This window comes from Chrysemys picta, chromosome 15 (assembly GCF_011386835.1).
Source record: "Chrysemys picta bellii isolate R12L10 chromosome 15, ASM1138683v2, whole genome shotgun sequence".
In the NCBI taxonomy this organism is placed as follows: Eukaryota; Metazoa; Chordata; order Testudines; family Emydidae; genus Chrysemys; species Chrysemys picta.
Window position 1 is genome coordinate 703,125 of NC_088805.1, and position 16,026 is coordinate 719,150.

A 16,026-nucleotide genomic window follows, 5' to 3' on the forward strand; every position below is an offset into this window, starting at 1 on the left:
ATTTGTCTAGGTCCCTCTGTATCCTATCTCTACCCTCCAGTGTATCTACAACTCCTCCCAGTTTAGTGTCATCTGCAAACTTGCGTCCCCCACAAGCTGACCTACCTGACTCCAGCAGGTGGCCCATCTCAGTTAGGAAGCAGTGAGTGGCAGAGAAGCCCTGGGCTCCCACGTGGCACAGCCCTTTTGCGGCTCTTTCACTGTCACAGACAGCAGCCCTGCACTCGGAGGGAGCCTTGGGGATGAACAGTAAACAGCTTTATTTGTGTCCCTAGCTGAACACCTCCAGCAGGGGTTGCTCTCCTGGGGTTCTATTTCTGGTGGTTCTTGGGGCTGTGAGCTGAGCGGGCCTGGACTCTGGCTGCGCTGCCTTTCCCTTTCAGTCTGGCGTAAGTGTTGATGGCCGAGTTCTCGACTGGAAGGGAGACGCAGGACATTGCCTTCCACGTGGCCTCTGCGGAGGATGGCTTTAGATGGCTGCTTGGCGGTCTCTGGAGTGCTGTGCTCTGGCTGCTGGCTTGGCCACTCGCAAGCCGATGGGGCACTGTGCTGCTTGGAGGTCTGTGTGCGAGGGAAGGGTTGCTGTAGGAGAAGCAGGACAAGGCATTAGAGATGCAGCCCCTGAGGCAGAGAAAGTCACATAAGAATGGCCCTACTGGGTCAGACCAAAGGTCCATCTAGCCCAGGATCCTGTCTTCCGACAATGGCAAGTGCCAGGTGCCCCAGAGGGAATGAACAGAACAGGTAATCATCAAGTGATCCATCTAGGGTGACCAGATCACCCAAGTCAAATATCGGGAGGGTGACGCGGGGGGGTAGGGGGGGGCGTGGCGGGGGGGGAGGGAAAAAAACAAAAAACCCTTCCTCCGCAAGCGCTGGAGGGAGGCCCGGGAGACTCAGGGGAAGCGAGACTCAGGGGAAGCGCGGGGCCGGGGTGAGTAAGAGTCCGGCCTGGTCCCGAGCAGGCAGGACTCAGTTGGGTGGTAGGGAGAGAAGGGGGGCGGCCCGCGGTGCCAGGCGGCGGCTGTTCTCACCCCCAGGCAGCGGGACTCGGGAGCAGCCGCTGCTGCAGCTCCCACTGCCGCGGGGGGAGGAAGCGGCCATGGCGCTCGGCGGCTGCGGCTCTGACGCCCCCGAACCCCCCGAGCCGGGGCCTGCTGCGGGGACCCAGCAGCACGCACGCTGCGCCCAGCCCAGCCCCTGGCCAGGCGCGTCCGGGCTGCTGCCTAGCTGGTGCTATCCCGCGGCGGCCCCGGAGCGGGGGCAGCAGGCCCTAGCCCCCCTGTTCCGCTCAGGTCCCGCAGGGGAACGAACGGGGCTGGGCTGCTGATGCCTCCACCCCGGGGCCGCCGCGCGATAGCACCAGCTGGGCAGCCCAGACGCGACCCCGCGCTTCCTCCGAGTCTCCCGGGCCTCCCTCCAGCGCTTGCGGAGGGAGGAGGAATGGTGAGCCTGGGGAAGAGGCGGGGATTCGGGGAGGGAGCCAATCGGGGGAGGAGGGGGCGGAGTCGGGGGGGGGGGCGCGAGCACTTCCGGGCTCCAGGCTCCGGCGCATTTCCTTGTTTGTCCAGTGTCCCGACCGCACGTCGGTCGGGACGCGGGACAAACAAGGAAATATCGGGACAGTCCCGATAAAATCGGGACATCTGGTCACCCTAGATCCATCCCCTGTCACCCATTCCCAGCTTCTGGCAAACAGAGGCTAGGGACACCATTCCTGCCATGCAAAGTCTCCATGCAAACCAAGCCCTACAGCTCCTCGCTGGGGAGGGACGGGGGGTGTTTAGAGCAGGCCTCCTCACCCTGTGGAAGCCTTGTGGGGGTCCATCATGCCATCCTTGGAGCCAGTCCTGGAGGAGGAGCGAGCCCAGAGCTGGGTCTGTGGGATGAGCTGGGGAGAGGAGAATTCAGGGTTAGAACCTCTCTGGTCACTGCTTGATGCTGGGAGCTCCCCCTGCATCTGCAGGAAGCCATGGCTGGGATGCATCAGAAAGAACATTCCTCCCCATCGTGCACCTCATTCACGGCGCTATCATGGCTGGTGTCTGTCAGGGACTGACTGAGAACTGGATGGGTGACATCTAGGCCCCAAAGGCCTCCAGTGCTTGTGGGTGTCTGCGTTATCTAGTGTCAAGTGCTTTCCTTGCACTGGGCCCAAGGAGCTCCAGGGGGTGAGGAAAGTCTCTCCTACCATCTGTCTGGTGAGAAACCATTCTGGGCTTAGTCTTCTCCCAGCTGGAGGCCGTGGCTTTGGATGCTCCTGTTTGATGACCGGAATGGGCTGGGCCATTGTGGAAAGGGCCTTGCACTGACAAGATGACTGAAACTTGGCCTTGTGTAGAGGGCCAGCCCAAGGCCTGTGCTCCGCTGGTCCAGAGATGTAGGGCTATTTCTGCTGGATCACCCCAGCAGGCTGGGACCAGTGCATGAGATGCTGTCTGGACACAGGATGGAAACTGGTCTCAAGAACAGACCTTTACTGTTGTTCTTGTCTACAAAAACCAAGTTCGCAACAAACCTGGTGTCAATCTCCCTTGCAATAGTCCACCATGCACTGAGCACCCCTGTGGACCAACTGTTCCACAGAGAGCTCTGATTCATCCTGTTTCCATGCAAGGGAGATCAAAATGGGCTATGGAGTTTGTGCACAGCAGGCTAGGGCGAGGTAGATTCACACTCTGACTTGCTGCGAACTTGGGCCTGGTCTAAACCTAAAAATTAGATAGACCTGACTAAAGCACTCAGGGCTGTGAAAAATTTTGCACTCCGCAAATCCTTCCGTTGACCTAGCTACTGCCTCTCAGAAAGGTGGCTTAACTACATCGACGTAAAAGCTTCTGTCGACATAGGAAGCTTCTACGCTACAGTGGCACAGCTGCCATGCTGTAGCTGTAGCTGCTGAAGTGTAGGCATGACCTTCATGTTCCTTTCAACAAGCCCTGAGCCTGATTGCTGTGGCCCATGACCGGACCACACAGCCTCCCCACTGCTGTAATGCTGGGCTCATCTCCACGAAGAGGCTCCAAAAGGCCCAAGCTTTTCTTTCAGCTAGGACTTAATTCTTAGCAGCTGTGGGCATCTCCCAGCAGCAGTGCGCTAGAAGCAGGGTGCTGACATGGAGGCTACCATTGCAGAGCTTGTCACCTCTTCAAACATGCTGTACCTACCTCCCCATTGCCTTGCTCCTTATCCAGTGCAAATGGGTGTGAAATGCTCCCCGTCTGGTAGCGTTTGGCACTGGTGAAAGTGACAGCGTAAGGTGCAAGCCAATGGTGAGTCAGGCCCGCCGAGTCTCATGCCTTCAGCCTAGTGTTTGTCTTTTAACAAGGAGAATGTTAAACCAACCCTTCCTCAAGGAGGCAGTCTACAGAACACATGATGCAACTGTGGCCCGAGGGATGGCACAGGCTTGAAGAGCAGCAAAGAAGCAGAAAAACTTGCTAGAAAATAACTTACATTAATATCACTGCTCTACAGCCAAAATGCTTCTGAAATAAATGTAGTCAAACTTTACTAATTCTGGGTCACTGAGAACAAAAATGATGCTTACAATTGTTGATTGGCTCTAGTTTTCAAGATATGCTGTTGGGTCAGTCTATATGACTCTTGACTTGGGAATGGCGGAGGATAAGTGAGTTATAAAGGGAAGGGATCTCAATTTAAACCAGAAATGACTAAAATACATCTTTGACTGGATCTATGAATAAATCTATGACTGGGTTTGGACAGTACTTGCTTTTTAGGCAAAACAATGAATGATGCAATCTGAAGCTGGTATTACGTCATACATGATATGAATTGCATCATGTTATTCCTAGAAGTCATGGATGATGCAATCATAACGAAGCTTACATCGCTCTGCTGAACAAACTGCCCTATATCAGCTCTAGAAATCATACAGTGTCGTGCTCTCTTATTTGTCAGTGTTTGATTTTGCAAAGGGACACATTTCTGTTTAGCCAAAGTGAGTAGAGATGCCTCGTACTTGTGTGAACAGTGCAGATAACTTCTGCTATGTTTGTGATGAAGTGACTTTTGCATCACAAAAGTGCAGTATAACTACTATGGTTAAGAAAGCCTATCACCTTTATTTTGGCTGCAAAATTGGAGATCAGGACAGGAGGTGGGCCCCACACATATGCTGCAACACTTGTGCAACAAATCTTCGCCAGTGGTTGAACAGGAAAAGGAAATCTATGCCTTTTGCAGTGCCAATGATTTGGAGAGAGCCAACAGATCATACCAGCAATTGGTACTTCTGCATGGTGCCTCCAGTTGGGAAAGGTGTGTCAAAGAAGAAAAAGTGGACTGTGCATTATCCAAACATTCCATCAGCCATACGCCCAGTACCCCACGGAGAAGGACTGCCGGTTCCTGATGCACCAGAATCACTCTCACTTGAGTCAGACGAGGAAGAGGATGAAACTTCTGGTCCTGAACCATCAATGTCACAGGACCCACATTTTCTCCCATTCTCCTCCTCTGAACCACACCTCATAACACAAGGTGAACTGAATGACCTTGTCACGGATTTGGAACTACCCAAGAGTAAGGCAGAGCTGTTGGGCTCCAGACTACAGCAGTGGAATCTCCTGGCAGGTGATGTTAGGGTTTCCATGTTCCGTGACCATCAAAAGGATCTTGTCCTATTCTTCTTCATGGAAGGTGATTTTGTAGCCTGCAACAACATCGATGGTGTGATGGCAGCCCTCAACATCGTTCACGATCCAGATGAGTGGAGACTGTTCATTGATTCATCGAAGACGAGTCTTAAAGCTGTTTTACTGCATAATGGCAATGTTTTGCCATCCATTCCAGTTGGTAATGCAGTCCATATGAAGGAAACCTATGACAACATGAAACATCTTTTGAGGTGCATAAACCATGACCAACATCAGTGGCAGCTTTGTGGCGATTTGAAGGTTGTTGCTCTCTTGCTTGGTCTGCAGACTGGATACACAAAGTACTGCTGTTTTCTCTGCGAATGGGATAGTCGTGCAAGAGATTCCCACTACATCAAGAAAGATTGGCCACTCCGACTGTCATTGGAGCCTGGGAGGAAAAGCGTTCAGGATCCACCACTTGTTGAATCAAGGAAGATTTTGTTACCACCCTTTCATATCAAGCTGGGTCTGATGAAGAACTTTGTCAAGGCCACTGACAAAACACAAGCAGCTTTCAAGTACCTCCGTGGAAAATTTCCAAGGTTAAGTGAAGCTAAGATAAAGGAAGGTGTCTTTGTTGGTCCTCAGATTCGTGAACTTCTTCGAGATGATGCATTTGACCATGCACTGCATGGCAAGGAAAAGACAGCATGGAAAGCCTTCCAGTTAGTGTCAATAAATTTTCTCGGAAACAACAAGGCAGACAACTACAGGTTGTTGGTGGAAAACCTCCTCAAGGCATACAAAAGCCTTGGTTGCAACATGTCACTAAAGATAAATTTTTTGCACACTCATCTAGATTTTTTTCCCACCGAACTGCGGAGCAGTGAGCGACGAACACGGCGAGCGATTTTACCAGGACATTGCAACAATGGAGAAACGCTATCAGGGCAAATGGAGCCCATCAATGCTTGCAGACTATTGCTGGACTGTGACAAGAGATGCTCCCTTTAATGAATACAAGAGACAAGCCAAGAAGCGCCGAGTAGACACTGAATAGGACTAAACTATGTACAGAACAGTTTTTTGTCTTTTGTTTCATAATAAATTTGATTTATATAACCCTTTTGCTGATTTTTAAAGTGTTACATAAACAGGACAGGTGAAATATTATCATGGAAAGCAACCATAAACACATGAAAAGACCTAGGTTTACAATTTATGATTAAAACTCTACTATCTACACAATATACATAGACATAAAATGTAAAAACTTAAATATCTTAGAAACAGTAGCCAATCAGTTGTTTTAATTGTCATATTTGATTTCAGCACATCAAAATACATAATAAATAGCACATTTTAACTCTGAAGCAGACTACTTCTCAAAAATTGTAGACCAGTGTATTCTTCTGCCTTGGTAATACAGCTAAGGAACCCTTAATCGCTAGGCTTGACTAACATGCAACTCCATCATCTGGTTGCAGCAGCCTTTTCCAAGAGTAGGGCTCAGGTTTGAGTTGAAAAGTGGGAGGGCTTAAATGAGAGGGGTGACCGTCCTATGTGCAATTACTGGGGGGCCTCAGTCTGGCCAAACCTGGCATTCTTATTTATTTGTATTGGTATAGTACTGTCCTGGTCTGCGCCGCCCCAACAAAGGGATCTCTGCCCCAAGATTTACAAGCTAAGTAACGATGAGTGGAGCGGGACAAGTGTACAGCAAGAAGGGCTGCTGTAGGGTGTGCCTGGGGGGCACTAGTAAAGCTGGGCGGAGAGGCCAGGATGGGAAGAGCATTAGCTTTCTCTACAGCTCCTGTCTTACTGCTCCCTGTCCCGAGGGGTGAGATTAATTCCTCACTGTTGTGAGTTCCAAATGAGCTCACAATTAAATCTCAGACAGATGGACGAGCCCCCTAGCAGTGCTTCTCTAAAGGCATAGACAGATCCAGTAGCATAGCTGGGGGGGAGCAGGGGGAGCGGCCGCTCCCACTGAGCACATTCCCCAAAAGTGGCGCTTTTCTAATTTTTACACTCACTCAGGGGCGCTTCCCAGCAGGGGCGGCACATCCGGGTCTTCGGGGCAATTTGGCAGCGGGGTCTTCAGCAGCACTTCGGCAGTGGGGTCTTCAGTCTTTGGCAGCAAGACTTTTTTCTTTTTTCTTTTTTTTCTCCTTTTCTTCGCTGCTTTGCAGCGGGTGGCGCCTTTTTTTGTGTTCGCTCCCCCTGCTGTTAGAACCTGGCTACACCACTGGACAGATCCCCCTCCTACCCCTATGGGTTTTGGGTCAGGCGCTGTATGTGTCTTCGCTGCACTCCAGACGGGGGTTTTCTTTGCTGTTTGTCACTGAAAATAGCCATAGTGTCCACGGCTACCAGAGAACCACTGCCCTGTGCATCTGGCCAGACATTTAGCTGGAAGGGTCTTCCCTTTCCAAAATCAGAGGGAAAAATGAGGAACTGGACTAAGCCTAGCAAAGAACAGACTGTACTGACAGTCAGACATGGCCTGAGCTATTGCAGTGTATTGCAGCCCATGTCCCATTCCCAGGCAGAGCAAGGCATGGGTTCAGCAGCACTCATTGTCTGCTTTTCTATGCAGCCTCTAGGAGCCTGCTCTGGGAAGAGAAAGGCTGCTCTCACCACAGCCTACAAACAGCTCCCTGGTCATGGGAAGCCCAGGGCTGCACTTAGGCTTTTGCTTCGATTGAGTGAATGACTCTATTGTAACTCCTAATTCTGCTGGCGCTCAGCCAGCGCAGTGAGCATGCCTAGAGCCTGGTTTGGCAGCATGTGCTGAGCAGAGCACAAGGGCTTACGTGTCACATGCTGATGTGGTGCTGACCCACTTCAGCTCAGCTGCTCGCTCTTTCACGTGCTCTGCCAGGGCCTGGGAAGAGGGGTCAGTCCTAGCACCCACTGCTCGTTTGCCAGCACAGGGTTTTGTTTGTGAAATACAAAACTGATGCTAAACTGACTCAGTCCCAGGGAAGGTTCCCAGAGTCCCCTGTGATCCCAGAACCCAGGATCGGCCCCAGGAAGGACCCCAGAGCCCCCTGTGATCCCAGAGCCCAGGATCGGCTCCAGGAAGGACCCCAGAGCCCCCTGTGATCCCAGAGCCCAGGATTGGCCCCAGGAAGGACCCCAGAGCCCCCCTGTGATCCCAGAGCCCAGGATCAGCCCCAGGAAGGACTCCAGAGCCCCCCTGTGATCACAGAGCCCAGATTAGCTGCAGGCCCACATGAAGAATATTAATACAGTAATTGCTCTCTGGAACAGGCGCCATGCTCAGCAGAGAGCCTTGCTCATGCCCCCCGCCTAGGCCCATGCTGGGGAAGTGACAACAGAGATTTCCAGATTTGGGTTATTCAGGAGACCTCAGTCCAAACGCAGTGGCTCTTTAGATCCAGTTTTCCAGCTGAGCCAGCTATAGAGCAAGGAAGTCATGTGACTTCCACCCAAGGCCTCACAGCAGTTCTGGCACATTCCAACAGTCTGCACTCATTTCTATTTTAAATTAGAGCCCAGACTCATACTGGTTCTGACCTACAACTGTGCTCTCGTTACTAGACTGCATTGCCGCAAGGGGGAATGGAATGGGGCATATAAGCCTCACTGAGATGTACAGGGAGGCAGAATCAAACCTTCAGCAGTAGAGAACAGAGGTAGGGGGATTAGTCCTGGAGCACAGGCTGTGTGAAAATGGTCCTGTGCTTCTAGCCCCCAAGAACAGTGGGGGGTGTCCCTCAGCCCCCATAGGGATCATGGGACGGATCGCCTATTCCTCAGCTTTCAGGAGCCACAGGACACGTCTCCTATTCCCCAGCCCCAAATGGGATAGGTCAACTATTCCCCAGCTCCACCACCTCCAGGAGCCACAGGACGGGTCTCCTATTCCCCAGCCCTAAAGTCTACTGAGAGTGGGATGTGTCCTAAGTCCCCCTGTTGTACAGTCTCGAGAGAGCACAGGATAAGCCTCAATCCCCCATTCCCAAAGTCTAGAGAGACCATGGGATTGGCCTCCAACCCCTCTGCTCCAGAGTCCCAGGGGCCATGGGATGGGTCACGGACCCTCCATGTCCAGTAGGGATCCCACTGTTGCACTGACCCCCGATTCTGCCTGCACTGCCAACTGCCTACTGATATTCAACAGCTGCCCCCCTTGCACTGAGAGGTGCCCTCTCCACCTGTGAACAGACTCACCCTTAACACTCCTTCCTGGGCCGTTTCTTTCATTTTGGCTAGTGCAGTCCTGAGCCGCGAGTTCTCTTCCTCCAGAACGCTGATGCGGATGTTGTTCGCCTGCAGCTGCTTTTCCATGTCATCAGCGATGTCCCCAGTGCCTGCAATGAAACAGGATTCTCCTTCACAATGGGGCAAGGGGAGTGGGTGTGCACAAATCCTCTGGATACAGCAGGGCTGGCGCATGCATGCGTGCATGTCTGTCCCTAACTCCTCCTGAGAAGGACATTTCCCTTCGCCTCCTGGCACTGACAGTCCTGGAGCATGTGCAGGTAACCACTAGTAATGCTGTAAAGCAGTGGTTCTCAAACTTTTGTACTGGTGACCCCTTTCACACAGCAAGCCTCTGAGTGAGACTCCCCCCTAATAAATTAAAAACACTTTTTATATATTTAACACTATTATAAATGCTGGAGGCAAAGCGGGGTTTGGGGTGGAGGCTGACAGCTCGTGACCCCCCATGTAATAACCTTGCAACCCCCTGAGGGGTCCCAACCCCCAGTTTGAGAACCCTTGCTATAAAGCACAAGCAGACTAGCTGGTCCAGTCCTCTCATGTAGTCTAGGGATGATAATTATGCCACAGACATTGCAGGGCCAAAGCAGAAAGGATGCAGCAATGGTAGTGAGAAAGCTGTATTCTCGTTAACCAGCATGTGATTCCTCTGGTAACTAAAGTGACCGCTTGTGAGTGCAGGGTCTGTGCTGTGTGTAAGGCAGTGGGGAAATAGAGGAGGAGGAGGAGTGGGAGACCAGCCTCCAACCAGTGACTTTCCCATGGGTACAAAGCTAGGAAGAAAAATCGTACCCCAGGGGCAGCTAGTCGCAAGCCACATGTGACACAACCCTCCTGTGATGGGCAACAGAGGGTCAAGATGCAAGAAGTGAGGTTCTTACCCACGAAAGCTTATGCTCCCAATACTTCTGTTAGTCTTAAAGGTGCCACAGGACCCTCTGTTGCTTTTTACAGATTCAGACTAACACGGCTACTCCTCTGATACTTGACCTCCTGTGATGGTGTGTTCACCCCACACTGGCATTGAAGGGGTTAAGGTGGCAAGGGAGACCAATTAGCCATAGGCTGCACCTGTGAGGGAGCTAACTGACAATGATTCTAATTGAGAATGAAGTTCATCTGGGCAGGAACAAGTGGGAGTATCTACAAAACTGAGGAGCTGAGGCTAACAGAGGTCCTATTGGGATTCAGGAAGTCAATGGGCAAAGCCCGCCCACTACTAAAGGATCCCCCCCCCCCGCCTAAGCGGGGGTCCACAGGACCTGGAGACCAAAAAATTACAGGGGACAACTAATAAAAGAACAGGGACAGGAGTGAGGTCAAAGGGTCAAATGAAGTGAACCAGACTGGGAAACCGAGCAGAGAACCTTGGACAGCAGGCTAGCAGAGGTGGCAGAGAGATAAGCCTGCAGATGCACCCCTGATGCAAGGGGGAGAGCAGGAGCCTGAAAAGGCAGCACAGGAAGCTGTCCAGGGAAGGAGCAGTAAAGTCCAAGAGAGCACAGACCTGGACTGTGGGTTTGAGGGTCCCTGGATTGGAACCTGGTGCAGAGAGTGGGCCTGGTTCCCCTACCAGCTGCTGTGGGAGTGGTGCAGTGGAGATGGAGACTGCCTGAGACTTTGTGGGAAGAGACTGATGAGACCCCAAAGGGGAGGATGATGGTGACTTGGTTGGAGAGAGGCTACAGCTCCTGATGAGTGAGAGAGGCTGTAGAGCAAGTGACTGAGGCAATGGAACAGACTACGGTGAACTAATTCCCCAGCTGAACCAGGAGGAGGCACTGCTGAGCAGTGAGTAGCACATCCCATTACACCTCTGACCCTGCCATGCTACTCTGAAGGACAGCAAGAATTGCAAGGGTACTCATTCTTAGCTGAAGTTTGTCTCTGCCACTTTGCCAGGATTATGTTGTCCTCATTAATCTCCCATTGTGCCCATCAGCCACCCTCTAACCCAGGGGTTCTCAACTTTTTTCTTTCTGAGCCCCCTCCCCCTCCAAACATGCTATAAAAACTCCATGGCCCACCTGTGCCACAACAATGGCTTTTCTGCTTATAAAAGCCAGGACCAGTTAGGAGGTAGCAAGCAGGGCAATTGCCTGGGGTCCCCGTGAAGCTAAGTTGCTCAGGCTTTGGCTTCAGCTCCCAGTGGTGAAGCTCAGGGCCCTGGGCTTCAACCCCATGCAGTGGGGCTTCAGCTTTCTGCCCTGGGCCCCAGTGAATCTAACATTGGCCCTGCTTGGCAGACTCCCTAAAACCTGTTTGAGGCCCCCCAGGGGACCCTGGACCCCTGGTTGAGAACCACTGCTCTAACCCACAGCCCTCACCCATGCCCAACACTCATTCAACTGTCTGTCAGTGGCTTCTGCGCTTCACCTCACCTTCTGGGCATTAGTGTCAGCACTGGAGACCAGGCTGTGTTCTTGAACCATAGACCAGTCTCAGCTCCAAAGGGCCAGCCATTTTACCTGGGTGCCCAGCAAAAGTCTCCCTTGGAAGCATGCTGCTGAATTCCCCTTTTAGTGATGTGACATCCCACCACAAAGTGGAACATGCTGAACAAGTGAACCGAGATGCATCCTCCCCCACCCCATTACATTCAAGCAGCTTCCACATGTCCACAGACCAATCTCTTCCCTTAGCTGGAGGCTTTAGGACAGACTCTTTGGCTGATATGGCCACTTAGTACCTGCACCAGCTGCATCCCCCGCCCACCCTCCAGCACTAGGGGCATGTGAGGCCAATAGGTCCCATTGGGTGATGGAGGTGGGCTGGGAGGAAGAAGAGGGCATGGTAGAGTGGCGCTCCACTGGCATAAAGTCATTGACTACCTTACTCCACAGCAACTCTACCTTACACTGGGACTAGGCCTGCAGGATGGTGGAGCTGATGCTCACTTCCCGAGGATGCTCCCTCCTTCTTCCCTGCACCAGACCAAGCTTGGATACAGTGGAGAACTGAGCTCTTTGTTATAAAAGGACATGGGGTAGCAAGAGGAACTATGGAGGGCTGTGCCCAGTTACACTTCACTAAGCACCATGCAACCCGTCAACTGCAGAACACTGGGGCAGGTAGGCTGCTAGCAGAACCTTTCCAGGTGGAATTATCTTGTCCCACTGTACTAAAAACATGCCATCCTGATCTGCAGGGATGTTGTGTGACCAGAGGAACCTCTATTCCAGATCCTACCAGACATCTCTCCTATGGACACATGGCCAAGATCAGCTGTATCTGACTGTTAGCCAAAGGTGGGTTTAGGGGGATGTAGACAGAATCATAGAACATCAGGGTTGGAAGGGACCTCAGGAGGTCATTTAGTCCAACTCCCTGCTCAAAGCAGGACCAATCCCCAGACAGATTTTTGCCCCGATCCCTAAATGGCCCCCTCAAGGATTGAGCTCACAACCCTGGGTTTAGCAGGCGAATGCTCAAACCACTGAGCTATCCCTCCCCCCTAAATACACAGCTGCAGTCTGTAAAGGGTTAAGATGACCACATGACTCTATGCTATGTTATGGGTCACATCTCATAGTCACTTGTCTCGTGGGCGATCCCTCTGGACTGCAACTCTGATTTTTTTTCAGTGGGATAGTTTGTTTAATTGAAAGTCTGATTTTTATATTTGTGTAATTCTAAAACAGCTGCTGGAATCGCACACTCCCATGTATATGAGTTGGTGGATACGTGCCCTCTAGGGCACTCAGTGCATGAGCACTATTGAGGTGGGGGTGGGGGGTAGAAGTCTGTTGCTGTCCATTCTGGTGTGTGCTACCCCCTGCACAGGCTCTTACTGTCTGCTGCCCCACCCCATGCCCTCTCTTACTCTCAAACTGCGCCTCAGCAGGGATGTGGAGGTCTGGAAAGGACACCAGCAGCCTCTCCCTCTCCTTCAGCTCCTGGAGCAGCTCATCCAGCTCAGAGATGTTCCTGAGTAGTTCAGATGTAGACTGCTCGAAGCTCAGCTTCTCCTGCTGCAGGTTCTCCATTAGCTGCTGCACTGGACAGGAAGAGTATGGCTAAGTTTCATCAAGCTCCTTCCCTGCTGTGGTCCCAGCTCAGAGTGATTCTGCCCAGGGGAGAGGGTGAGGGAGGGGGGTGCTGCAAAGTGGCTAGGAGAGGAGAAGAGTTCATCATGCAGCTGTAACGTTGCCTTCAGGGCTGAATCTGATCTCCTTGTCCAGTGAGTGGCACACCAATGTGATGAACCATTGGGTCTCCGTGTGATGTGGGAGCACCAGCACCAGACAGATGTGGCACTTGTCCCGGAATGCCCACAAACTTCAGTGCCTAACAGGGCTCTGCTGAGAGGGCCAGTCCCTGAGGCCCCTGCTCCTTGCTTGGAACACACTCCCATCAGTCAGAGGGAGAAGGACTGAGTAAAATGGAGTAGCGTTCTCAGGAGTGGCCCAGCGATGCTAACCATGGACAGATGGCCTGGCTGGAGCCAGTGCAAGAGGAAGCCATCTCAATGCTCTTCACTGTTCTCTCAACCCTCCATCATTGTGCAGTGTAGCCTGTTCACCCTCACCCCACCCCCAAGCACACTGGCACTCCACGGTGTACCCAAGTGGGGGGCATTCATTCTGAGCCCCTTAATGGCCCCCTCCCCCACTGGACCTCAGCAGTTCAGCTCTAACTCCCCTTTCACTGCCTCTCAGGGGAGCCCCTACTGCTGAAGGAACTCCTTGCTGCTCTGGGGACATTAACGCTGACCTGCTGGGCTTCGAGCTGGCTCTGAACCTGCTGCTTCTCAGCCTGTGTCTCCTTCAGCTGTTGCTCCAGCTTAGCCTTGTCGTCCTCCGCTTCGCCTAGGCTGGCCCTCAGCTCCTCACACTCCTGATCCACGCAGTCCAGCTGTTGCAACAGGGCCCTCTGCTTGGCCTGGAGCGACTTCACAGAAAGAGGAAGGCAGATAATATGTACAGATGTCACCCTCAGCGGCTCAAGTAGCTTTAAAGCAGGAAGGGTAATAATAAAGAAGAGGGGCAAAAGTGTGTGATGGGGGGAGGCAAGAGGAGCCTACCTGGGTGTTCAGCTTGGCCCACATTACCAAGGAAGTGTGTGACCCACTAGTATGCCACAGCCTGTGACATAAGTGCCAACTCCGTGGGTGCTCTGAGGCTGGAGCACCCGTGGGGAAATATTAGCGGGTGCTCCGCACCCACCAGCAGCCAAGCTCCCCCCTCCTAGCCTCCTGCTCTCCCCGCCATGTGGCGTCCCTGCTTTCCTCCTCCCCCGCTGCTTAACAGCTGTTTGGCGGTGCTAGGACTTTCCAGGAGGGAGGGGGAGGAGCAGGGACATGGCGTGCTCAAGGGAGGAGGCAAAGAGGCAGGACAGGGACAGGGACTTGGGGGAAGGGAGTGGAATGGGGGTGGGAAAAAGCGGGGTGGGTGGGGACTTTGGGGAAAGGGTGGAATCGGGGTGGGGCAAGGGTGGTGTAGGGGTGGGGACGGGTGGAGGGGGGGTGGAGCATCCACTGGGCAGAGGGGATGTCGGTGCCTATGGCCTGTGATATGTGTAGGTAGCAGCAGAGGGCACGAGAGAGTTTCCTCTGCCTGCAGCACCAAATGGGCACCGGTGGGCACAGTTGCCAACTTTCACACAGTAAATAAGCACCCCGAATTGCACAATAAGCAAAAAATCAAGCTAATCCCATTTCAAAACAAGCCAATCCCTAAGAAGCACAATACTCTGTGACTAGATCCTCCCAGTGTGCAGTCTGGGACCATGGTGGGCCCGCTTGCAGCCCTGATTCTGTCCCCCACCTTGCCCCTGCTTGCCGGGAGCTAATAAAAAAAAAAAAAAAAAAGCTACAAGCCAAAAACTAGCCAACAAGCAACTCACAAGCCAATTAAGCCAAAAACAATTTCTGCAGTTTTTTGTGGGTTTGGCATGTCTGCCAGTGGGCCTGGTTCTAGGGGAGATCAGGCTTCTCCAGCTTTCACCAAAAGCATGGGGTCCTGCCCACCTGTGCCTAGAGCGCTCCCTGGAATGCTGGAATTGATCAGTGGCCATTTTCAAAAGTGAGCTTGTTACTGACAGCAAAATGCCCCTGCGCTGAGGGTATGAAATAGGCACAAAGGGGATACTGACGAAGGTAAGTAAGTTGCAACCATCCATCAGACAGGCTGCTTTCAGAAGGCAGCTCCCCCGCAGGCAAGGGTGACAGTGCACAAGTAAGATGGCAACATTGCTCAGGTGCACAGCTCCTCTCTACCTGTCCGATACTCACTTCTTGAACAAAGGGATAGCACAAGATATTGCCAGGGAAGTACAAGCAAAGCAACGCGGGGCGGGCAGGGGAGCAGGAACACTGAGCTGAGCCCTCAGCTTCCCACAGAGACCCTGTTTACAATCCTGGCATAAGTCTTAAATGAAAACAAGGCTGGGCAGCAGCAGAAGGAGCAGAACAGAAGAGACGGGATGACGGGAGAGGTATGGATAGAGCAGCATGGACAAGGACCAGCCAGAGAGGGCCTAGTGGAGAGTAGAAGGGAGTTAGATTCGGGTAAGGTAGGGAGCAACAGGTCTGGTTCCTCCCATGGCCACACCTCCTCATGCCTGAGCATGCTTTCCACTTTGGCCTTCTCCTTGTCCAGCTGGGTGGTGGCCCCACTGAGCGTGTGGCTTGCGTTCTCCAACTGGCTGGTTAGCAGCTGCACTTGGTCTTCCAGCTTCGTCATCTGGCTCTTGTGGGCCATCTTAGTCCTCATCTCCTCCAGCAGGGTGCTTTTGGTCAGCTCTGTGAATACACAACATCCTATAACCAATGCTGTGGATGGGAGGAGCTCATAATGGGGGAAAGATGGGCTCTTCCTTCCCCAGGTTCCATGATCCTGTGGGAAGTGGATGAGCTAGGAGAGAGGAAGCTTTCTGGCATGACTTAAATTCTCTAATAGATCTCCTCCCAGAAGGCTAGCCACCGTCCTCACTTGGGCCTGCAACCTTGTGAGTCCCAACACATGGTGCTAGCACCCCAGGGCAAACACATTCATGTATCAGCCTGGTAGACAGGCTTCACTGTTAGTCTTTAAGGGCCACACTGTGGCTGGCTCTGCATGGGTGCATGAGATGGGGGAAGGTGGCACATGGAGCCTTCCCCTTGTGTAAGCAGGGAGCAGAGAGATTGCATCATGCTGGCATTAGTCTTCCCAAAGCCACGGGCCTA

The 16,026-nt window shown here is 52.6% G+C and overlaps 1 protein-coding gene across 7 annotated transcripts in view; it reads right to left on the minus strand.

Moving 5' to 3' along the window:
* The window catches only part of CCDC157 (coiled-coil domain containing 157), a 27,045-nt gene continuing 11,019 nt past the window's right edge, over positions 1–16,026 (minus strand). For 3 of the 7 annotated variants that reach the window (XM_065568408.1, XM_065568404.1, XM_065568409.1), the window contains exons 6-11: positions 15,410–15,600; positions 13,572–13,748; positions 12,682–12,850; positions 8,805–8,944; positions 1,803–1,891; positions 242–582 (exon numbers count right to left, since the gene is read on the minus strand). In XM_065568408.1, the coding sequence (XP_065424480.1) occupies positions 312–582; positions 1,803–1,891; positions 8,805–8,944; positions 12,682–12,850; positions 13,572–13,748; positions 15,410–15,600 (1,037 nt within the window). In that variant the 3' untranslated portion in view covers positions 242–311. Of the gene's footprint in view, positions 583–1,802; positions 1,892–8,804; positions 8,945–12,681; positions 12,851–13,571; positions 13,749–15,409; positions 15,601–16,026 lie in introns of all 7 variants that reach the window. The other 4 variants (XM_065568406.1, XM_065568403.1, XM_065568407.1 and 1 more) reach the window with 2 other exon arrangements.